Source organism: Elephas maximus, chromosome 1, assembly GCF_024166365.1.
Source record: "Elephas maximus indicus isolate mEleMax1 chromosome 1, mEleMax1 primary haplotype, whole genome shotgun sequence".
Lineage (NCBI taxonomy): Eukaryota > Metazoa > Chordata > Mammalia > Proboscidea > Elephantidae > Elephas > Elephas maximus.
Genome location: NC_064819.1, coordinates 132438658 through 132465031, shown reverse-complemented (window position 1 = coordinate 132465031; position 26374 = coordinate 132438658). Strand labels below are relative to the sequence as shown.

The 26374-nt window shown below is 35.6% G+C and overlaps 1 protein-coding gene across 8 annotated transcripts in view; it reads right to left on the bottom strand.

Annotated features, from left to right (window-relative positions):
• Positions 1 to 26374, bottom strand: part of ADGRB3 (adhesion G protein-coupled receptor B3) — a 792372-nt gene that overhangs the window by 62629 nt on the left and 703369 nt on the right. For all 8 annotated transcript variants that reach the window (XM_049895042.1, XM_049895022.1, XM_049895052.1 and 5 more), the window contains one exon: positions 2055 to 2205. In XM_049895042.1, the coding sequence (XP_049750999.1) occupies positions 2055 to 2205 (151 nt within the window). The remainder of the gene's footprint in view (positions 1 to 2054; positions 2206 to 26374) is intronic.

Sequence of the window (26374 nt, the reverse complement as noted above, 5' to 3'; positions counted from 1 at the left end):
TCCCCTCCTTCCTGCTAAACTCTTTCCTCTGGGACCCTTGTCTAGTGACATTGCATTCCTTCATGAGTTTCAATGACAAGACCTACGGGGAGCATCTCAGGAGGGACATACCATATATTTAAACAAATGCCTGTGATTATCTCTCTGTATATTTTTTCTTTTTCCTTCTTCTTCACATTATTTTCAACTTTTTGGATTGATTGGAACAAGTTCACTAGAAAAAAATAATTTTCTCTCCTGGATCATAACTGAAGGGTTAATGCTCTTCACTCCATACAATTTAGATTTAACCCTTTCATGCTCACGGGTACTTTTTCTGCCTCTGAAGGTTTATTGGAAAGCTGCTGCACCACTGACACGCTGACACAAGGCAAGGGTCTTTATGACCGTTTGAAACCAAAGAAATGCATGTATGCCACAAATGACTGTTTTTACAAGGTATCATAAGAGGTATTTGAATTTTTGGTAGGAAAAACAGAAATTTGGAAAATTTTTATTTATTATACATATATACCAATAGACCCTAGTGGGGACTCTGGGGAACAATTAGTGGTGCTTCACATGTACCACTAAACACTTAGGGTAGACTTGTGGGAGGGGACAACAATAACAACAAAAATCCATACTTCCTACCAGAAATTCAGACACGCTCAATGACTTAGCATGCTTCCAATAATGAAAACACATGGTATCAACAAAAACTTCAAAGCAGAAAATAACTGGTTCACAAAAAGGGTTAAAAAAATTCTTCTAAGTTCATTACATTGCACTTTCCCCTAACGAAATCATATGCCACTTTTCTGCCCTCTCATAGACTTTCTGATAGTCTAGAACCATCAGTTTAGCTTTCTATAACTAGTTTAGTACTAGTGGTAAACTTTGGAGACTTAGCTGTGAGCTCTCTCCTCAAGACCTTCCATAATCACGTTAAATAAGGCAAGTAGCAATCCTGCAAATCACCATTCTTTATACTTCATTAAGAAAAGTGTTCATTTATCCCAGTCTGTATTTTCTGGAGCTATGATACTAATTCATGAGAAAATGTCCCTCTGGTTCAATATAAGCTCAATTTTAAAAGGCCTTTGGCATGGAACCTAGACAAAGTTTCATGAAAGCATAAGTAGAACACATTCTCCAATTTTGTCTTAAACGCTTTCTAATTTGCCTGTAGGAAGAGCCCTAATACATCAGTCAGACATAAACCTGATGGATAATCTTTAAGTATTCTTGATTCTACATTTATTTGCATTTTTCCAGGTTCTCTCTAGCATTCTCCTCTCCAGTCTTCTAATACATTAGGTAAACAAAACCCCGTACCATTGATAGGTATTTGTTGTATATTTTGGTCTAAAATCCCCCCAGTGCTTAAAACTCAAAGAGAAACATGACCAAATAGCTGGGTTTTTCTAAATCTAACTTCTTAAATTAATTAGGCTATCATTAGAGTTGGGCCTATGAAATATATAGATCTTCAAAATATCCATTTCATGAAGCAATTTTAGAGAAAGATTTTCCTGATAAAGACAGGCAAAAACTTACTCAATTCTCAGTCTGACAGCAATCTCTCTCTTTTTTTTTTTTCCTTTGAGGACCCTCACGATGAGGGATGAGATTTCATTTATTCTTTAAATGGCTCTCTTCCTTTCACATGAACAGCTTTAGTCTTTAGTTGTTTTGAAGTCTCTTGGAATGGGCTCCTCAAAGTTTTCTCGGGTGGAATACATGCCTAGTGAACCGTCATGCTTTAGATCCTACACGTTTTAGGACACTTTGCCTTTTCAGAAAGTATTGCTAGAGGATAATTTGCTTTCCCACCTGTAGAAAACTCTAGTCTCATCTCACATCATGTGGGTTGTGCTGATTGTTAACTGACTAGCTCTATGGTCATTCAATACCTTATAACCAATGAATGTTTGAAAATATATTTCCACTTCCATATATCAAATTAGACACAAAGAAAAGTAGCCTGGGCACAATCACTCTCTATTGCATCATAATGTAAGTGTTCACAGTTATTTTAACAAGACCATGAAAGGGCATAGTAATATGCTTACCCCATCCAAGGCACAAAAAGCGTTTCCTTATAAGCCGTGTCCTAATTTTTCCAGTTACAGCCATATATGACTGCCACGCCTCAGTCAAAACCCAACAGAATGAAGCCAGGAAGAAAAAGTGCAAAAACGCAGTGGTAGTTGTACAGATGCTCTGTGAAAACAAAAAAGACTCCCACTGAATATAGGGGGATCATTTCTACTTCACAGAATTGTTCACCTCCAACTCTTTACTTTTACTTCAAATATCTATTTCACCTCTGTGACAAAGTAATTATTTGCAGAAATCAGAAACCTTATACTGTTTATGCTGTACACAGAATCTAGGATAAAAAAGAAAAAATACGCCCTGATTCCATTTGTACATTCAATTTTGTATGAGAACCCTGATTGTAAATTTAAACTCAAGGGAGATTAAAATTACTGCTTTACTTGAAATTTTTCTTGGAATATAATTATGGGAATGGTCCTTCCTCTAGTTTAAGTTACACAGATCTTGCATAATTATTTTGGCTGCATTCTTTATATCCTTCCTTTTTAAGTGAGACTCCTTCTTTGTTATTTTATCTGTGTTGTTGTTAGGGTTACATATGCAAGCTCAACGGCCTTTCAAAAGGAAAAATGACCCATCATTACTTTCCTTTTATATAAGTATGATATTCAAGGTATTACAGCAAATTATAAAATGAAGTTTGGCTAATAGCCCAACACAAAAATAATGTATGTATTTTAAAGTGCTTTAACACATTGCTTCTGTGGTGTTACATTGCATGTGTGTCCTAATGAAATCATTTTGAAAAGCTAATCAAGTCACTGGCAGTACACAGCTATGATTTCATATATTTTCTTTATGATATTTAATCTCTGTGAATATACCCACCATTAAATATTTCTGACTCATCTGCAAAAGCTCTGCAGCTTCATTTCTGTAAAAAATACTTATTTCACTATTGGTATAAATTCTTTATGTGAATGTTGCTGGAATCCTTTCTAAACCAGAGCCAGCAACAAAAGTAATTTCTTTATCAGTCTCAGTCTTGTTGTGTCCAAAAATGGAAGACCAGCAAAACAAAAACAATAGAACTAAAAAAAAAAAAAAAAAATTACAAAAAACAAATTCAAATATAAACAAACAAACAAAAAAGTAAATTAAGGTACAAACCTACCGTACCACCTCCACTCTGCCCCACTGCTAAAGCAGGATATCTTTTTAGAATCTTTATTTTTGGGCCCAAATTATTCATAAATTTTTTTTTTTATGAAATACTATGTGTTTATTCTGTTGAAACTCACCAGATGTTAATTTAGCTTTCTAGTTCTTTAAATAATCTAAGAAGAATTTTACCATATTTACCATGTTTATCATACCAGGGTGTGGCAATGACGACAGATAATGTATGGAAACTTTCCTATACTTAAATCGACTTAGTACTTATGTTTATGCTTACAAAGATTATAATTTTCTCTATGATAAAATCATGGATTTCTTGAATGCTCTTTCTCCTATCTTTATTTCTGTATGAGGCATAATGTAGTAACTATTAACCAGTTGTGATTCCTTCTATACATGAGACATACAGACTATTTTTTTTTTTCCAAATTAAATCTACCACTCGTCTCTCAATTTGTCATGCTGTGGTGGCTTTTGTGTTGCTGTGATGCTGGAAGCTATGCCACCAGCATTTCAAATACCAGCAGGGTCTCTGCCATGGTGGACAGGTTTCAGTGGAGCTTCCAGACCAGGACAAACTAGGAAAAAAGGGCTGATAATCTACTTGTAAAAATTAGCCCATAAAAACTCGATGGATCACAACAGAATATTGTCTGATTTAGTGCTGGAAGATTAGACCCCTAGGTTGGAAGGCACCCAAAATACACAGTGGCTGCAACCATGGGCTAGAGCATACCATTGATCATGAGGATGGAGCAGGACTGCACAACATTTTGTTCTGTTGTACATGAGTCTGACTTGATGCCAACTAACAACAGCAAGGTTTAAATATCTGTGAGCTGCCTGCTTAGCTCATTTCTGATTTTCAGTCCCGATCCATATTTGAATTTCAAAGATAACTCTTCCATGTAATTCCTGAAGACTAGTTACACTTTCTAATTCACACTTCATTTTCTTCCACGGGTTTTTCTCATCTCAAGAGTGTACAGGGAGTCCCCGGATTGCAAATAAGTTCCATTCCTAAATCTGTCTTTATGTCAGAACAGTTAGGTACAATTCATATCTACTGTCAGTTAGTCAAATGTTTGTCTTAGCACATAGTATATAGTGTACTTTTCTATGAATAAAATAAACACTTCCAGATACACTAAAACATCTTTAACATAATAATACAGAATAATAATAATAATGTTTTGATGCACATTGTTAAGTAGCACCCGTTTGTTATTATGAACCATTGTTCGTACCTCAAATTCTTAAAATAATAGGCTTTATGGGGTTTGGTTCACAACTATGGGTTGTACGTAAGTCAGACAACTGTAACCCAGGGACTGCCTGTATGTGTTAGCAAAGACCGTTTTCTGTCAAGATGGGGTTATATTAAACAATGTAAAAATGACTTGAGACTTTAGATCTTAGGTGCTGGAGACACTGAAATTTTATAGGAAATATAGGAGTAAGGTGTTCAGTGTCTGGATCTGAGACTTTTAATTTGTTCTCTTTAGTTATTTTGGAACTTTCAGACACTCACTTTAGTTCTCATACAAATTGAAGGGCATATAATTTATTTCAATAATTCATGTCTCCCTGGACAATAATATGGCCACAACATGTGTGGGGAAATGTATTAAAACTAGAGAAACATTCTGTTATAACAGGTGAACATATTCATATATGCCTGGGAAATGCTTCAAGTATGGAGGTAAGATGTCTGAACCTAAAGAGTGTGTGTGTGTGTGTGTGTGCGTGTGTGTGTGTACTAAATAGGTTTAAGATCACAAAACTAACCTTGTATGAAGATTCTAACAAAATCTATGATCCTGAGAAACAGATAAAGGAAGCTACATTTTGCTTCATCCTCATGTGAGTGATCAGTATAAAACTGACATATTCCATGTAATAAAGCACATACTGATTAAGTACTGATACATCATATTTGCTAAGCTGTAATGATGCAAATGGACTTTTTAAAATACTACTTTTGTAAATAACAATTTGCAAATAAACGTTATTGTTTTCCATACATGTCACACTGGTATCCACAAGGGTGGCCATTTCAGTGTCCTAGGTTCAGGGTTCTTCTATCTCTTCTGCCACATAACCTAAATTCCACATCACCAGTCCTTGGATCCCCTCAGTACTGGTAATTTTTCTACTAATAAACCTCAAACTCTGATTCTCCTCTTCTGTTAACAGGTTAGAATTTTTGCACCCATTCAGTTATTGCCACCACTGGACCCACTGTCATAACCTCCAGTCTTAGAACCTCTATTTAATGTCTTTGTGTCTACTCTTGGCTCTTGTGATAGCCAGGTCTTCAAAATTCATCATTCCAGATGTGAGCCTCCCTAGCACCCTTAAGTTGATCATACAATTCTTCCACTCCACCTGCTTTACCAAATTCCAATCAGTTCTGCTTCAGAGATGATGAGTGCTGTTGACACATATTTCAAAATTTGAAAAGGGATGTAAGTTGGCAAACTGAACACTGCTTATATCTATCATTCTCACATATACCCTCACTCCAATCCCTAGAAACAACAGAAAAGATTTCTTTAACTAACTAACTTGGGGTGGGGGTGGGGAAAAAGAAGAAGAAATGTAAACCTTGTTGGATTAAAGACTGAGAAATTGCTGAAAAACTGAAAGCAGCTTAAAGAAGGATACCATGGCCCAAAACTGCTGATAAAGGTAGAATTTGTGCTTAAAAAAATGTTTACTAGAAGAAAACATGAAAAGTGTGAGTCAAGTACATGGTTAGACTCAGAAGTTCTAATGTCCATCTAAATGTAGTTCCAGAAGGAAGAAATGGTGAAAATTGAGAGAAAATGCAACATTTAAAGATATATTACCAGCAAATTTCTCAGAACTTAAAGATCTTCCTGACTGTATACATACACACACACACACACCTACCTCACTTTCCTGTTACACAATTTAGAAACATCAAGAATAAAGAGAGAAATTTTAAAAGCTGACAGAGTGAAAAGACAAACTACTTACAAAGTAACAAGAATCAGGCTGATATAGGACTCCTTGGGAGCAACCCAGGATACAAGAAGATGGTGGAATAATATCTTCAATGTTCTAAGGTAAAATACCTTTGAAAGTAGAATTCTACACCCAGCCAAACTATTATTCAAGTGAGACACAGAAGTAAAGATATTTTAGGATTGAAAAAAACTTTGAAGTTTTCTACCTGAAAATCTTCTCTGAAAGAATTGTTAGACAACATAAACCAATAAGTTTAAAAAGAATCCAGGAGGAGGGAATGAAATAAAAGAAGCAATGGATAGCAAAGAAAGTAATAAAATGTATTGAGTCTAATTAATGCCTATTTTAAATCTAAAAATGTATAGCCACTTGGTTATAAAATTCTAAATAATATTAACCAGGTTTAAAAGATGAAAGAGCCACAAGAGGACACGGGGAAATAAAAGTGTACTAAGTATTTTTTATTTTCCCAGAGACATTGGAGATACTGATTAATTGATTATCTTTAGATGATAGAAACATATGTTTGAATATTTATGTTAACAATGTTAAGGTAACTACAGAACAGTGGAAACAAAAAATAAATAAATTCAAGAAAGTTCATAATATAGGACATTTTTAAAAACTACAATGCAATGAAATCAGAAATCAAAATTAAAATTTTCTATCCCTGGAAATTAAAAAAAAAAGCTTTAAAATAATTTATGAATTAAAAAAAATAATAAAAGTCTAAATTATAAACGATTTAGAACTCAACAATAATGAAGACAAATATATAAAAACTTGTGGAATTTAGCTATGACAGTACTCAGGACATTTATTGCCTTAAGAAGAAAGAACATAAGAGAAAAAGTAAATGGGCTACTTAAAGAAATAAAAAGGAGGAATTTAATTAAAATAAGAGCAAAAAATTAATAAAATGTAAAATCAAATAGAATAATATTGATCTATTAAGCCAAACTGACTCTAAAGGCCAATAAAGCAGCCAAACTTTTGGCAATAATGGTTTTTTAAAAGGTGTGAGAGAAGACAAAATAAATAATATTAAGAATTAAAAAGGTTATTAAAAGTATTATAAAAGAATGGCATTTACTGTATGTAAATAAAATTGAAAACTTAACATAAAATGGACATTCATCTACAAAAATATAAATTATCAAAATGGCCCAAGGCATTGAACTAATAATCCTAGAAAAAACTTAATGGTAATAAAGGAAGTACTTCTTGGAAAAAGAGAAAAATTTCATTAAAATATACAGGCAAGTTCTATATTTCCATCTTATAAAACTTTTCTGGGCCACAGGAAAAGATCAGAAGTATCCAACTCACTAAATATGGCCTGCTGTCAGGGATACTAAAATGAAAAAGAATACTAGAAGCCACTCTCACTTGTCAATGTAAATGTGAAAGTACCAAACAAAAGATCAAACTCAGAAATATAGCAAATAGATAATAAATCATTACCAAATAAAAGTATGTCTAGTAATGCAGGATGGTTCAACACTAAAAATGACTCCCATATACTTTATGATATTAACAGATTACAGGACAGAATCCATGTGGTCATATCAATAAATGTGATACGATGAAATTCATATAACCAATTATCAGTTTTTTAAAAAAAGATATCTTATTTGCAAATTATGAATAGAACATACTTAACAAAAGGTATTTCAAAAATTATAGTGAAAATTATACTTAATATTGAACTATTAGAGGCATTCCCATGAACCATGAATAAGAGGAGGATGCCCACTGTCACCTCTACTACTACTACTACTAGATAGTACCAGAGGTCTTCATCAAAATAATACAAGAAAAAGCAATATGAAAGGAAGAGACAACATTGTCATTACGGCAGACAACATATCTCCTTACTAGAAAATCCAGGAGAATCAAATTTTAAACTGTTAGAAAAAATAAGTACCAACAAGGTAGCTGGATGCAAGATCACCATACAAAAATTGTATTTCCTATGCACTGATATCAATATACAAAACAAATTTTCCAATGGAACAATATCACTTGGAAAATGTAGTAACAAATTTCTATTTAAACAAGACAGTTTAATCTCTCTTCTCACTCTCAAACTACACTAAAACGACGATGTTTTTATGCCTATTCCTTCCTCATGGTTTAAAAACTTGGTCATTTTGGTATTGTAGACAATAGTGGATTCAAGGTATTGACAAATTCAGAAAATATTGAGGAAGATCTAACTGACATAAAGGGGTAGAGAAAATTACAGCCTAAGGGCCCATGAGGTGCAGGGGGTGGTGATGGAAATATTGATTTTAATAGAGCTAATTCATTAGTCAGACCTTCTGAAGGGTTTAATACTTGAAAACAGTAGGTGCCAGAAACAGGAGAAGGACACAGACTTGCATGGGGCTGAAAAAGACAGGACTGGTTGCAAAATCTATGGAATGACTGGAACTCTGTTTCCTCCCCATGTAACACAACCCAGCATTGACACAGGGAGGCTTTGAGAAGCACATCCATCCAGACAGAGCTTCACATGATGTTTTAGGGGATTGCTCTTATATATGAATGGACAGCCTGGGATAACCAGATAATTGAGAAAAGCCTCCAACATGAGGGGGGGTGGTGGGGAAGGCAAAGAAAAGTAAAAAGGAAGGGAAGAAGAAGAGACAAAAGAAAAAAAAAAAAAAGAAAGCAAGCCCCAAAACTTAAAAAAGGCTAAGTTCTTCAAAAAGTGTCAGAACAAAAGTACAAGGGAAAATTATCAGCTAAAAGAAAAGATTCTATTCATAATAACTACAAAAGCTATAAAGTACCTTCAAATAAATTTAACAAAAATGCACAGGAACTTTTAATGTGGAAAATTTTAACATTTTATTGAAAGACATAACAGAAGACCTGAATAAATGGAAAATATGCCATGTACATGAATCAGAAGTCTCAATGTCATATAAATGTCAGTTTCCTAATAAGGATATTCAATGCATTTCCCATCACATCCTAATCAATTTCTTTTTTAGTTTAACAAGCCAATTCTGAAAATCATAGAGAAAATCAAATCCAAAGAATAGTCCAGAAATCTGAAAAGAAGAGAGCAGGATAAAGATTTTCCTAATGATACAAAACAGAATAATATGCAGCCAGATTATCATCCCATTTTGTATATAAGGAAGTCACGGTTTAGAAGGCTAACTAAGTAACTTGGCCAATATCACGTGGTTAAGGAATGGGAGCTGGGATTAAATCATTCTCTCTGATTACAGATCTTGTGCACTTCCTTTACTACCTCACAATACAGTTTGACAATATTTTGTGCTTATTTCATATTCTAATCCCCAGTCTTTTTCAACCTTCTCAAGCCCCAACTGTCGTCCTTCCTCTCAGATCAGATGCCCCTGCCTTCTATCACATGGAGGAGAAACAGATCGCATGCATGTGTATATATCTTTGCACTCTCTGAGCTCCCCACCTTGAAATTTCCCTCTAACTTCATCCACACTTTCTCCCTTCCCTAAGCAAGCCCTTCCTATTCCAGAAGTAATAGAATAATACTATAGCTAGAAGGTGGGTCCCTGGAGTCACAATAGAGAACAGTTCATACACTCCTTCACTTACTAGTTGTTACCCCAAGTCTCTGCAATTCTCTTTCCTTACCTGTAAAATAAGGATAATAATAGCATCTACCTCTCGTTACAAGGTTTAAATGACATGTAAAAGAATTTTAAAAGGAACTTGATGCATAGTATCTACTCTTGCTCCCATATTTGGTCAATGCTATACAATTCTCCTTAAGTTAGCCCCTATTTATTATTGGCTATATAATAAATCTCTTAGCCTATTGATATGCTGACATTTCCATCTTAAACAAAACAACCTCTTGATTGGTTTGTCTCACTGGTACCACTGCTTTCCAGTCAAGGTCAAATATCTTGAAAGGTTAAGCTACATGTTAACTTCTTCATTACCTGCTCACAGGTTTTCCTCTTGCCATCTAGCATCTCCCCTGAATTGCCCTCCCATGGGAATCACCCATGCCCCCCTAATTTCCAAAGCTAATGAAAGACATGTTCTCTATTTGCCATAAAAACTGGGTCTCCTGTTTTCACTTATAAAATAAGGGACATTTACTACATAGTCTTTAAAGGTTTTCTTAGCTCTAAAATTCTACAATACTATAATCTTCTCTATTAACGGTCTCATCAGGCTATTTACTTCTTGAATTAATTTTGATAATTTATATTTTCCCAGGAAATTATCCATTTCATTTATATTTTCCATCCTTAGTACACGATAGTATGTAATGTTGTCTTATAAATTAAAAAAAATACATTTTCTTTCATTTTGAATATTGCATACCTACATTTTCTATTTCTTATTAGATATATCACAGAAGTCTACTAATTTTTAAAAAATCTTAATACTTTCATTCTACTTTGAAAACATATTTTTTACATTAGTACATTGAAGTATTTCTTAGAGTGCATGATATATATACATATATATATATTTTACTACTTTCATTTGGCAGATTTTCAAGAATTCTAAAAGCAAAATATAAAATACTATGCTTACCTTTTTTCCCAACCTTTGAATGAATTGGAGAAAGGATGTCAGCATTTTAAAAATAAGCAATCTCAGAAATCTATTTTGTAATCATTTCAAAAAGCAAAAAAGAAAACGTTTCTTTTTTTGAGAGACACATGATATAAAAAACATACACAGAATGTAAATGTAGAGGAGCTTGCTTTTACTAGAAATGCAAAAAACAGAACAGATAAAGCACTTCAGGACCATGTTCACAATCTCACAAATAGTATCAATATCTAAGTGCTCTAATTGTGGTATTTATTGAGAATTCCAGAATTCTTTGCAGTTATTGCAGCATTTCAATAAGCTTAAATAAACTAAAATAATTCCTACTTATGAAACAATTTTTATTTGAATTTTTATGTAATTTTCTTCCATTCATGTGCTGATTTGTCTATAATAAATTAGCCACCACTCTTCTGTCAATTTGTCATACTGTGGTGGCTTTCGTGTTGCTGTGGTGCTGAAAGCTATGCCACTGATAATTCAAATACCAGGAGGGCCACCCATGGTGGACAGATTTCATTGGAGCTTCTAAACTAAGACAGACTAGGAAGAAGGACCTGGCGATCTACTTCTAAAAAAAAAATCAGCCAGTGAAAACCTTACGAATTGCAGCAGAACATTGTCTGATAGAGTGCTGGAAGCTGAGCCTCTTGGGTTGGAAGGTACTCAAAACATTACTGGGGAAGAGCTGCCTTCTCAAAATAGAGTTAACTTTGCTGATGTAGCACAACTCAAAATGAGAAGAAACAGCTGCAAATATCCATTAATAATCGGACATGGAATATATAAAGTATGAATCTGGGAAAATTGGAAGTCCTCAGAAATGAAATGAATAAGATCAATATCCTAGGCATTAGTGATCTGAAATGGACTGTTGTCAGCCATTTTGAATCAGACAACCCTATGGTCGTCTATGCTGGAAATGACAAATTGAAGAAGAATGGCATAGCATTCATCATCATAAAGAACATTTTAAGATCTATCCTGGAGTACAACATTGTCAGTGATAGGGTAATATCCATATACCAACAAGGAAGACCAGTTAATATGACTATTACTCAAATCTACCCACTAACGACTAATGCCAAAGATGAAGAAACTGAAGATTTTTACCAACTTCTGCAGTCTGAAATTGACCAAAAATGTAATCAAGGTGCATTGGTATACTGGTGATTGGAATTCTAAAGTTAGAAAAAAAGAAGGATTGTTAATTGGAAAATATGGCCTTGGTGATGGAAACAATGCCAGATATCACATGATAGAATTTTGCAAGACCAACAACTTCTTCATTGCAAATATATATATATTTTTTAATAACATAAATGGCAAAGATACATGTGGACCTCACCAGATGGAATACATAGGAATCAAGTTGACTATATCTGTGGAAAGAGACAATGGAGAAGCTCAATATCATCAGATTGCTCATATGCAAGTTCAAGATGAAACTGAAGACAATTAAAACAAGTCCACGAGAGCCCAAGTACAACCTTGAGAATATCCCACCTGAATTTAGAGACCATCTCATGAACAGGTTTAATACACTGGCCACTAATGACTAAAGATCAGACGAGTTGTGGAATGACATCAAGGACATCACACATGAAGAAAACAAAATCTGATTATAAAGACAGAAAAGGAAGAAAAGACCAAAACGAATGTCAGAAGAGGCTCTGAAACTTGCTCTTGAATTAGAGTAGCTAAAGTAAATTGAAGAAATGATGAAGTAAAAGAGCTGAATAGAAGATTTCGAAGCGTGGCTTAAGAAGACAAACTAAAGTACTATAATGAAATGTGTAAAGACCTGAGGTTAGAAAACCAAAAGGGAAGAACACGCTTGGTATTTCTCAAGCTGAAAGGACTAAAGAAAAAATTCATGCTTTGAGTTGTAATATTGGAGGATTCTATGGGCAAAATATTGAATGAGAAGCATCAAAAGAAGATGAAATGAATACACAGAGTCACTGTACCAAAACGAATTGGTCAATGTTCAACCATTTGAGTAGGTAGTATATGATCAAGAACTAATCATATTGAAGAAAGAAGTTTAAGCTGCACTGAAGGCATTGGCAAAAAATAGGGCTCCAGAAATTAACAGAAAACCAATAGAGGTGTTTTAACAAAAGGACGCAGCGGTGGAGGTGCCTGCTCATCTATGCCAAGAAAATGGAAGACAGCTGCCTGGCCAGTTGACTGGAAACGATCCATATCTGTGGCAATTCCAAAGAAAGGTGATCAAACAGAATGCAGAAATTATTGAACAATATCACTAATGCCACACAGAAGTAAAATTTTGCTGAAGATAATTGAAAAATGGTTGCAACAGTACATCGATAGTGAACTGCCAGAAATTCAAGGCAGATTCAGAGAAGGATGTGTAGCCAGGGATATCATTGGTGATGTCAGATGGATTGTGGCTGAAAGCAGAGAATACCAGACAGAGGTTTACCTGTGTTTTATTGGCTTTGCAAAGGCATTTGACTGTGTGGATCATAACAAATTATGGATAACATTGCAAAGAATGGGAATTCCAGAACATTTAATTATGCTCATGCAGAACCTATACATAGACCAAGAGGCAGTCGTTTGAACAGAACAAGGGTTTAAAGCTAGAAAAGGTATGCTTTCTTCATACTTACTCGATCTGTATGCTGAGCAAATAATCCGAGAAGCTGGACTACATGAAGAAGAATGGGGCATCAATTTGGAGGAAGACTCATTAACAACCTGAAATATGCAGATGACACAACCTTGTTTGCTGAAAGCAAAGAGGACTTGAAGCACTTACTGATGAAATACAAAGACTGTGGCCTTCTGTATGGATTACACCACAACATAAAGGAAACAAAAATCTTTACAACTGGACCAATAAGCAACATCATGATAAATGGAGAAAAGATTGAAGTTGTCTAGGATTTCATTTTGCTTGGATCCACAATCAATGCCCCTGGAAGCAGCAGTCAAGAAATCAAATGACATATTGCACTGGGAAAATCTACTGCAAAAGACCTCTTTTAGAGTGTTAAAAAGCAAATGTGTCACCTTGAAGATTATGGTGCCCCTGACCCAAGCCATAGTGTTTTCAATCACCTCATGAACGGGAAAGCTGGACAATGAATAATGAAGACTGTAGAACTGATGTCTTTGAATTATGGTGTTGGTAAAGAATATTAAATATACCATGTACTGACAGAAAGAACAAACAAATCTGTCTTGGAAGAAGTACAGCCAGAAGCAAGGACGGCTAGGCTTCATCTCTCATACTTTGGACATATTATTAGGAGGGACGAGGCCCTAGAGAAGGACATCATGCTTGGTAAAGTAGATGGACAGAGAAGAAGAGGAAGACCCTCAATGAGATGGATTGACACAGTGGCTGCAACAATGGGCTCAAACTTGGTAACAACTGTGAGGATGGCTCAGGATCAGGCAGTGTTTTGTTTTGTTGTACATAGGGTCACTATGAGTTGGGGCCAACTTACGGGCACCTAGCAACAACATCTTGGTACTCATGTCAGGTAAAAAATATCCACAAAGACACATAGATATGATTCTAGGACACACCAATAATTATCTGGGTAGCAGTGATGCTCTGGGAAGAAATCCTGGCTCATCACCGCAGTAATTTCAAAGCTAGTCCTTGAAAGGCTAGACTATTAATTGTATATTTATATTACTCAGAAGATGGCAGTTCTAACAGACCAAAAATGAATTACTATGAGGATAAAATAATAGATTAAATGTGGTTTTCATAAAGATAATGCAAACTTCATATGCAGTAAGCACTCAAAAAGATAGTCATTTATAATAATATCACAATTAAAGACAGTCAAATACATGAATTGATTTTTTTTCGCAAAATAAGTATGATTAAAGACTTTCAACTGCATTTTAAGATATGATGAGAAAACTAATATATGAAGCACCTACTTTTCATTAAATAGCAACGTTGTAATGTAAATATTTTAGGAAGGAGGGAATCAAGCACCAAAACCTGTTGCCGTGGAATAGATTCCAAGCAGAACTGCCCCATAGAGTTTCCAAGGAGCACATGGTAGATTCACACTGCTGACCTTTTAGTTAGCAGCAGTAGCTCATAACCACTACACCACCAGGATTTCCAAAATTGAGCACAGAGAGGTTAAATAAGCTGCCCAGAATCACACAGGTAGCAAGTGAAGAAGCTTGTGTTCTTTCCTGTGAGTTTGCTAATATTTATTTTGATATGGCTATGTTACATATTTCTAAACCACCTCAAATTCCTCCTGAAAGAATGCAGTGTAGAGTGATAATAAATACATATTATGAAAAACAAAAAAAAAGACATTATGTGCCAAGTCCTTAGTTTCCATAGCACCACCAACTAATACAGAAAAAAATAGAGCATTTCCAAATATATTTATGGTTATGTAGACTCCACCAACATGTGCGGACAGAGCACTTTAAACCCAACGATATATAAATGATTAAAATCAGCGGGCAACATGGCCACAAGCTTCATGTTTCATAAAATTCAATTAAAACCTCTGTGGTATTAACTATTCAATCGGAAGCTTTTTTAAAGGTCATTTTTTTTTTTTTTTTTTTAATCCTTATTCCAGAGCTGCTGTTACAAGCTACATCTATGGAAATATCATTGCTGGACAGGTGACAAATGTCTTTCATAGACCCGAACTACTTAGCCTACGAATTCTTATTCTTGGTTGTAAGAAATTGCAATGGAAAAGATACAATGGGATTTATTTTTCTCTGGAAAATTCTTGGTTCACCATTAATCAAAAGTTGCAACATTTGTGTAAAAGCTATAACAACAACAACAAAAAAAAACTATGACGGAGAAGTATTTTTTCAACTCATCTCTTTGAAAAAATTGAGTCCGGTTACTTCTGTGTAATGGAAATCTCTGTCACTAGACTGACCTCTCATAAACAGAAGAACTTGCCAATATAAAATCACATATGATACAAAATAGTTAATGACTGAAGGAACAGTAAAAGCAGTTCTAAATATAACTACCTCAGACCACTGCAACTCTAATCTGCTAGATTTTTATAATTTCATATTAAAATAAAGCATCATTATTTAAAAGAAAAGAAATGCTAGCTAGATGTCAATAGAGATAAAAATCTGTTGCGCAGATGTCGAAAATATGGATCATGCCGAAAACATGTTCTAATTTGAAGACCTTGGAAAGTCTGCCATATGTAACAGGAAAATCTGAGTTTTTGAAATGTGCCCTTTGGGAATCCAAACATTTGTACCTCAAACACAGCAGATGCTTCATTTATATACTACTATCTCCAGGTTTAAGAAAATAACAATTCTATTCAAAACAAAATATAATTAACTTACTAAATAAGGCCAAGAGTTCAATTAAAGATTTACTAATAATTTAGAAATTTCAAAATGTATCCTAAGCTCCAAGATACCTCCAGGAACTGATTTTCACTGTGTTCTGTGCCTATAAAGGAGATATCTGTTGGTAGGTTTATACCTGCTCGTGTGTTCAGACATCCTTTCCCAGCTTGCAAGCACCATAAATGGTCACTCAGTCAGAGAGCTAGTGCTAATGCAAATGTTAAGTTGCCTTCAAGTTGTGACAAGCAGAGCAAACAAAACCCTGTAGCCAAGTTGTGAGATTTCTAGGCTTTGGAAATGTTTCTTTGATGACTTTGGAAGGCAGAGGAAGATAGCAATGCCTTTTCTATCAGGAAGACATTTCATTTATCAGTGGTCCTGCTGGAGGCAAAAGAGTATTTCAATACGGAATGAACACAAATTTTTGATTCAGAGGCAGCATAATTGAAAAGTTCCTAGGTTTTTAGATGTGGACCAGAGATTCTCAACCTTGGCTGCACATTGGTATCACCTGGGGAGTTCTAAAACATACAGATTCATTTGTGCTGTCCCCCAAGACTCTAATGCAATTGGTCTAAGGTGCAGCCTGGGCATTGGAATTGTTAAGGGTCCCTGATGATTCTAACATGCATCCAGGGTTCAGGATCAGAAACTTAGACAGGCATGGACTGACTTGGGCATCTGAAGCTACCAAATGTATGACCTTGGACAAATTATTCAACTTCTCTCCACTTCTACTCTCATCTGTAAGATGGGAGTGAAAATACAAACTATGTAGAGTTATTCTAAGAATCACATATAATAAATATAAAGTGACTAGTTCTTGATGTGTCCTCAAAAGTATTAACAACAACAGTTATTCAGGCATATTCTCAACCTATTGTAATGATATATTTGGGCTTAGTTAGCCAGCTCCTAAAAGTTTTAGAAAAAGTAACAAAAATGGAGCACTCTGCTATACATTCATATTTTTATTTACAATGTCATTAGAACTGATGAGTAGCTAACAACAACAACATGAAAACAGAATCAAATGGTTCATACCAGGAAGAACTTTCTAACAATGAAATGTGTTTAAAAAAAAAAAAAAAGAGCAAAAATACAATTTACACTATTCTTGGCAGTGTTCAGAAAGAAAGCACACTATCACGTGCTCATGTCCTTTCCCCTCTCTAGACACTTGAGAGAAAATACCTTCTGGTGTGGAACAACCACCACAGTTAAATTATGCTCAGTGTCATCACTGGGCCTTTTATGACAACGTGTGGCAATCGCAAAGGACATCTACCACAAAGTACCAGTTTGAACCCTGAGTTTGGTTAATTCTAATTGTGCCTACCTTTCAAATCTTTACCTGTTTATCTCCGAACCATTCAACCTCAGACATTACAAGCTCAACATGTTCAAAAACAAATGCTTCACCTTTCTCTAAGCCAGCTCCTCCTTCTGTGTTAGCAACCAGTGAAAGAACTTCCTCATTCCCAATCAAGAACCTGGATGTCATCTTTGTAATTCCCCTACATCCATCAATTACCAATTCTGTTTTACTTAATACTGTGTCTCAACTCCACTGACCTCTCTTTCTCCATGATTCTAGAAGGAGCCTTCATTCACTGTCTTCTAGCCTATCAATGAATGAGTAAAATTCCTGCAGGAAGACCAGCCCTCCCATGGGTCCACCTTCATTGGCAGGAGTAAAATGGATGCTCCAGACCTAGGCATGCTCCTGGAGAGAGACCTTTTTCCCTCCCCTCAAGATTCCACGCTGACTTGAGACACCATTACCAATTCCATCATGTCTTTCAACCCAGTGTAAATCAGTCACCATGGGATTCTTGAGTCATCCTACATTACCAGACTTTGATTCATGATCCTCTTTTAGTAAGCAACTCTATTGTAACCATCTTTACTAAGTCATGAAAAACACGGGGAATTGACCATATCCTGTTTTCCACACTTCAAGCAGAGCGAGTCCCTGTCTCTGTGCATTGCTGAGCTGATCTTTGGTACAGTGTAAAATCTCCAGAAATATTTGTGGAATAAACATAGGCTTATATCACTTTTCTGATATGATTGAAATAAGACTTATCCTTTATGCCTCAGCTCCTTCAGGGTTATTGAAAGGATTAAACAAGTTAATAGTTAATAGCAGAAAGGTTTTAGAATATGTATAGCATATACAAAGTGCTCAATAAATTTGAGTTGTAATTATTTTTATAATTATTAGAAAGGGATGTGATTAGAGGACTTTTTTTAAAGATGAGAAATATTAAAGCATGTTTAAATGGTAAGAGAAGAATTAAGTAGAGAGAGAAACTAATGAATCAGAGTGAGAGAAAATAAATGATTGCATCAAGTTCTGGAAAAGTCTAATAAAAATGAAATCTAAAGCACATGAGAATGGCTGGCCTTTCATAAGAGGAGGTTCCCTCTTGTTTGTCACAGGTATGAAAGAAGAAAGACTGGATACAGTTGTAGATAAGTTAGCGTACTTTGTGGTGAGAAGCTGAGTTAGTTCCTGCCTGTGACGGCTACCAAATTCTTTGTGAAGTAGGTATTGGGTTAGGTACTGAAACTAAAGATGTAGGAAGGAGATCAGAGGTTTGAGTAGATGTGACTAGATTGGAAATTGTCTTTGTCAAGAGTTGGAAAACCAAATAACACATAATTGCTAGGTATCACTGAGGCCTCTTAGAGCCTTGGTGGCACAGTGGTTAAGAGCTTGGCTGCTAACCAAAATGTCGGCATTTTGAATCCACCAGCTGCTCTTTTGAGCCCTATGGGGCAGTTCTACTCTGTTGAGCAGAGTGACCATGAATTTGTCAACTAATTACCATCAGAAAAACAAAAGACCTGTAGCATGGACCACCTCCTGACACTGAAACCATGGATTCCAGTCCTCTGCAAAGTTAAAGAATGCTGGTTTTGCTGTTTGGTGGTCTCCTCTTGGCTACTGTTTTAATGGCCCATGCCAGTGCACAGTTCCTTGTCCTTCCCCTTTTGATTTCTAGTGAAACACTCCTTCCTACTGTACCCCAAGAAGAGATTAAACAAGCTCTACGAAAACAATTCAAGCTATTACCAGGAACAAATCAAGATTTCAGTACGCTGGATGGGAAATGCCTACATCACATCGTAGCGAATCCCTTTTTCTGCAGCAAGATTGAAGATGTGTCTCAAGCTGCTTCTTATCTTTTTAATAAACAATTACCTTTGAAAGCTTGGAACCCTACTAGGCAAGGTTCTCAGTTTCCCAGCAGGTGCTAAAGACGACTGTGGTCAGGGTGCTTAGGCCAGATTGGACAAAAATAACAGATGCCAAAACAAACCATTTCTAGTGCCACTACTTTCATAAGTGATAACTATAAATATCCTTTGGAAGACATTCATTTATTGATAAAGAATAGCTCAGCACAGACAACCCCTAGGCAATCTTTTTTTTTTTTTAACTTTTATTTTTTTGCTACGTCTTAATGGATTTTGTTGATGAGGAATTCAGAGTCAAAATATTTATTGAATAGTCTATGTATGAAAAACCCTGTATTAGGCAAGTTATAAAGGTTTTACACAAGAAACTAAAAAAAGAAAAATATATATATGTAATTATAAAAATATGTCTGCATCCAGTTATGACATAAGCATGTGTTTAGAATGAATTACTGGAATGAGCAAGGTGAAGAAGATAAGGATTCTTCAAATTCTGAATTTACATTTTTTTGCATAAAACAGATTCTACAATCCCTGAATTTCTTTATCAGAAATTGATATGAGAATACAGCTCAATTTTATTGATACAACTCAATTGCAAATCTGGAGCCTGAAGAAGAATAGCAAAAGAGTTGACAGAAAAGAGGGAGGAAGTAAAGCCTCATTTTCTATATTTTCAGAACATGAAAAAATTAGCAGTATATTACACAGTAATCCTTGAGTTTGTTTAGAAATGGTGACAGCTGGCTCACAATGTTTCTGGGTTGAGCCAAACCTTTACTATTAAGTTCCTTTGACTTCAATAAGAAATGTCATGCTCTTATGGATTGAACTCTGTCCCCCAGAATTCTGTGTTGTAAATCTAACCTCTATGTCTGTGGTTATAATCACATTTGGGAATGGGTTGTCTTTGTTGTGTTAATGAGGCATGATTAGCATAAGGCGTGTCTTGAGTCAATCTCTTTTGAGATATAAAAGAGATTAAAACAAGCATGTTAGGAGGCAAGCAGAGATAGGGGGAAAGATTCCAGCCCACTTGAAAATTGTCCAGTGCAAAAGCTGAAAGGGCCAAGTACCTTCTTTCAGAGCCAGCAGAGAGAGAAAGCCTCCTCATAGACACCTATAGGACAGAGTAGAGCTGCCCCATAGGGTTTTGAAGGAGTGGCTGGTGAATTACAACTGCCAACCTTTTGGTTGGCAGCCGAGCTCTTAACCACTGTGCAACCAGGGCTCTTCCCTCAGAGCTGGCACCCTGAATTTGAACTTTTAGCCTCCTAAACTGTGAGAAAATTAATTTCCTTGCTAAAGCCACCCATCTATGGTATTTCTGTTACAGCAATACTAGATAACTAAGACACATGCATTATACTGTTTCCTCTTACCATATTTTAAATCTTTATTTAAAACTAAAACAGGAAAAAGTCTCAACAAGAAGACAGAAGCAAAACCGAAAAAACCATTAAGTCAAAAATAGAACTTACCAAATATTTTAAGTATAGTCTTTTATTCTTATATCATGACTTTAAATTATACAGCTTAAAGTAATGTGGATGAGCTGTGAAACTCCCTCCATTTCACACACGAGCATAAAAGTAGTGTAGGGTAAGAAAGAGATCTGGGCCCAAGGTTGAGAGGAGAGGGTGGAGAGGGGTGGAAAAAGAGGTGAAATGTGTTCCCGGTCTTCTCTGGAGAGCTATAATTTCACTCCTATCATTTTAAGTGGGTGAAAACCGTTCCTCTCACCCCACCTCCAACCTTGCCTCCTTCTATTCTTTTCCATACATTTTTGCCTTCTGAGAAGAGGCGTGGCAGTAGTCAGAGATAGTATTGGAGAAGGAAAGACAAAGAGAATCCAATTACATCCAGCAACCTGTCCTCCTACTTTGACCACAATGCCTTACTGCCAGAATTCCACAAGGAAGAGAGCCTTGCTGCAGAATCTACTTGACTTTAAATGAACCAAATACAACATAAATAACTGCGTCAACTCAAACCAAGCTAATATTACATAAATAATTCCTGTCTTTGTCTAAGTACCTACTTATCTATCCTATTCCATTCAACTTGAATATACCAAGTGTATATTTCTAAGTAAAAACTAGATTATTATTCATATTTGGTTCTCAGTTACAGTCTCTCAATGCATGAAATATTACTTTGTAGTAAATGAAGCACTTTGAAAGGGAGACACATTCTTTCAAGTCTCTAGGATGCCATTTAATGCATGACTACGGCAAATGATGATTGCACCTCGGAATAATACAACACTTTTTTTTTCTTTCGTGAATTAAAAAACACCATTCTCTTGTATCATCACATTATCTGTTGGGATTCCCTATTTTCATAGATTATAACTTCTAGAGGGCAGGGATTTGTTATCATCTTTGTATGTTCAGTGGAATACCTGGCCCATAGATTTTACCCAGTATATATTTGTTATGGGAAAAATTAGGGAAACCATTCTGTTATCAATAATTTTAGAGGAAATTTTGGTCTGAATAGCCATGCTATTACTTACTGGTTATTAAGTAAAGACAGTTCTTCAGTTATTGTGGAGATGGTTAGCACTCCAAAAAATTTGTTTTTTCTGTTTTCCTCGTAACAGAATCTTAGAAAATAATACCTGGGTACATGGGTCCTCCAAATAAAACATGAATTTTTCATCTTCTCTTTCAGTTAAGGTGACATGATTAGACTTTTGCCAATGGGAGATAAGCTGGAGTAGTATATGCAGCTTTGGACAGTATCCTCTTTCCCTTTTCCTTATTATTGGCAAATAGAATGTGTACTTGATGGCTGGAGCTGGAGCAGCCATCTTGGACACTGAGGTAAAAATTGCAAGTTTAGTAGAGCAAAACATTCACTTAGAAATGGGTCCCTGGTGATCACAGACCTGCCTATATTTATGTAAGAATAAAATAAATTTTAATCTTTTTTCTGTCACACTTTTCGTGGGCTTCCCCATAACTCAAAGCCAAAGTTAAACTTAAACATTACATTTGGTACTAATACAGTCATTCAGTATCTGCAGGGGGGCAAGGGGATTGGTTCCAGGGTCCCCACAGATACCAAAATTCAAAGATGCTCAAGTCCCTTATATAAAATGGTGTGGTATTTTCATATAATCAACACACATCCTCCCATATACTTTAAAATCATCTCTAGATTACTTATAATACCTGATACAATGTAAGTGCTATGCAAATAGTTGTTAATGCTTACACTTAATACTTTCTCAATCTTTGCATGCACTTTATCATGAAGCAGAAGGGCCATTTTTGCCATCATAGGGCAGCACTAACACTTCCATGAATTTCAGGTTTTTTCTGCTTTATTGTGCTAATGCTTGATTCCTTCTTACTGACCTTACAGCCCACTTCAGCAGCAACATACTGCTTTTCAAAAGATCTAAGATTTTTATTTCCTTGTTGAGGGATAGCACTTTATTCTCCCCCTCAGCCTTTGAGGGATTGCTTTGACCACTTAATTGCTTTTTAGGGGCCATTTTTTCACAGAAACAGAGGGTGCACATAACACAAGTAGTGAACAAACGAGACGTGAGGTGAAACAATGCTCAAACAGTGAGTGCTGGGGAGAGACTGAGGATCTATGAAATGGTGGGAGGTTACCGCAAGGTATGCCTACATATCACTTCGTTTGCTAGATTCAGCATAGTGCTCTGCGTGGCCAAATTCAAGTTTTACTTTTTGGTACTTTTTTTTTCCCCCAAATATTTTCGATCTGAAGTTGGTTGAATCAGTGGATGCAGACGCTGTGGATACAGAGGGCTGACTGTACACAGAAAACATGCATGGTTTATCATGTCCTTAATCAGTAAAATATTACATAATGTGCTTGAGTAAAAGCAATCTGTGAACTGGAATGAACTATACTAATTTAGCAACCTCTGAACTGAATCTGAATATTTATACTTCATTGAATAAACTCAGAACCGTCTCTTTCTCACTTCCCATTAAATCCTCCTTCACTTAACAATAATGATATTTATAAAGTGAAGTAGGTCTGGTATAATTACTTTCATTTTTATTTTATGGATGAATGAAATTTGCCCAGTGAGATTGAGTGACTTTCCCAAGGTCACATAGTAGAGGCAGAGCCAGGACCCAAATTCATGCCTTTTGATTTACTACAGGCCTCTTTGGTTTGTCTTTACATTAAATAGTCTGAGTGGAATCATTTGAATTGAAAATGACTGATATCATCTAAATTTATTAGGCTGGAACGAATTCTAGACATCTAAAATTTCTCACTAAACTTAAATTCTCACATTATTCCTTCCTGCCTTTCTAGCATATTCATGCCAAGATCCCTGGTCTTCATATTTTCCTCGTTGTAGTATTGCCATGAGAATTTACTCTTGAGCTTTCAATTTGATTTGAAACTTCGATTGAACCACCCTCACCCTTTTATTTGAGATTAGGGACTCCATGACAATAAAGAGTAAAATTGTGCCAGCCACATACTCAGATTATTCCACCATCAGACGGACTACTTCCTCTAGTTATTCCACTGGGATACTCAACTGGCCAGGGCTGTTGTAACGAATGAGAACAACTAGATACATGATCCTTCCGGTACCTTTACCACAAATACTGAACTTATGGGGCCAAAAAAAAAAAAAAATCCTAATCTTTGTAATAACAGGGAAAGACTGGAAAAATGCAAATAACAGGAGATATTTGAGAGGATTATGGAGAAATGGGTAAATCTAGGCAAAGCATGCTCATGAAGAGAACTTCCAAGATTGTCAGGGAAAGAGGACAAAGAACAAGCTAGGAAATATGATTACAATGCAATTCCAATTTGGCTATTGCTTTTTATTAGACAGGAGCAAATTCTAAACATCTAAAATTTCTCACTAAACTAAATTTTTGGGTGTTGAGCCCAGATGCTGAATGGAACTCAAGATGAATAAGTACTCAAATTATTAAAAGGCTAAAGATTATAATATCTCTCTCTTTTGTTACTTGACTTATTTTTTATGTGAATCACTCAAACATGGAAACATCCCTTAGCTTCGATTGAAATGTTGCACTTGATACAATGTGATTCTGAAATCCACCATGTCAGAAGAAAATTAAGTACAATAAATGTTTTTTAATCATTTGCAATGTAATTGGTTCTTTAATATCAGAACTTTTTAGAAGATAACAACATTCAGATAGCTTTTTGAAACACTAGATTCTTGCCCTGGAATCAAATACAACAGCCAATAAAAAGGTGCAGTTACTGAGAAGAAAGTGAGGCTGTATTTAAATTAGTTTGAAACTAGAATATGAGTATAATTGGGAAAGGAAGAACGTTGTTAAAGGTCAAAAAAAATAAGAGGTTTTTTCTTCTTCTTTTTTTAATGTAGTTACTACAATGTCTTGAGCACAGAACACAAAGCAGGGGCAGGAGGGGGAGGGGCAGGCATGTAAACCAGGAATTGTAATGCAGTGTGATAGAGGCTATAATAAGAAGCTATGCTATCAAAGTTAGTAGGAGAAATTGATGGAGAAATACTCTGGGGAGAAATCTTCCTTGATCTCCAATGTCTGCAATATGCCCTCCTGTGTTCTAGGGGGCCCTGTACTCCCCTATAAGCACCATTAGCACATTTCACATTGTACAACATGGCTTGTTTAATTATCTGTCTGTTCCCTGCCCCCACTCCACCCCCACACTCATGCATCTTGGGATGTAAGTGCCATAAAGGGAGATACTATTTGTTATCATTGTTGCTGTTTATCATTGTAACCCCAGAATTGAGTGCTGAGCCTGACCTGTGTTAAGAAATGAAAATACAGTTGCTGAATGAATGAGTGAATAAATTATTAGGCAAGGCACTTTCTGTGTTTGCATTGCAGTATTTATAGTTATTAGTGTTTCTGCCTTAGCTCCCTATAATGTAAGCTTCCTGAAGAAGCTCCATTTTCAATTTATTTCTGTATATGTACCATATGTAGCACTCAAGTTCTCAGCTAATGGCTTTGGACTCAATGAATGCATGAATGAGAAGGCATTCTTATTTTTTCCATGAATGAGAAGAGTCAATATGTTATTCTATATATGACGGAGACCGTAAATTTGGGATTTAAGACAGAACAGAGGATAAATTTCAGTGGTCTTGATTTTTAAATGAAATGACGTGTTGGATGGCAGTATGTCAAGACATCATTGGGATTAAAAAAAAAAAAAAAAAATTGCCGTCGAGTCAATTCTGACTCACAGTGACCCTGCAGAACAGAGTGGAACTGCCCCATAGGGTTTGCAAGGAGTGCCTGGTAGATTCGAACTGCCGACCTTTTAGTTACAGACTTAACCATTACGCCACCAGGGTTTCCTCTTTGGAATTATGCAGATAACATCATGATGGTGCTGGATGATACGCAGACACACTCTGAACCTCTAGGGTATAAAGGAAAATTCACGGGCACTTACTCTCTGCTCACTTCAGAATTTATGATAACAGAATATCTGAAGGCTTGAAGAGTAAGAGAGAGCTCTGTGGTCAAAGACATAGCCCAGTGTTGATTATTTCCATGAGTTTGAAACCAGATAGCTTATTTAGCTAAAGCTTCACAAATCTGACTATGGCCATAATGTGAATTGGTCCCAATATAACTGGGAAGGAGCCTATGTGCTGAAAGGTAGAAATCCAACCTTAATTCTAGAAAAAGCATTCAAAGTGAGCTAGGAGTATCACCTTCATACCTGAAGGAAAGAAGCTTAGTATAAATAAAATACAATCTCACAATTCTAAACAAAAATAACTTAACATTCTATCAATCAAGAATTGCTATTTACCATCAAAGTAAATTTTGTGCAAATAACAATAATCACTGTGAATAATAATGGCTTTGTGGCATTGTTACAATCTGAACACCTTATGATTAATAATCAGAGAAGAATTAAATACTGTTCATTTGTTTTTGGATTAAATCTATTTAGGACAAGTATAATTTAGGAAAATTATACTTTCTATGGCAATAAAAACTCTTGTTTTTTTATTTCA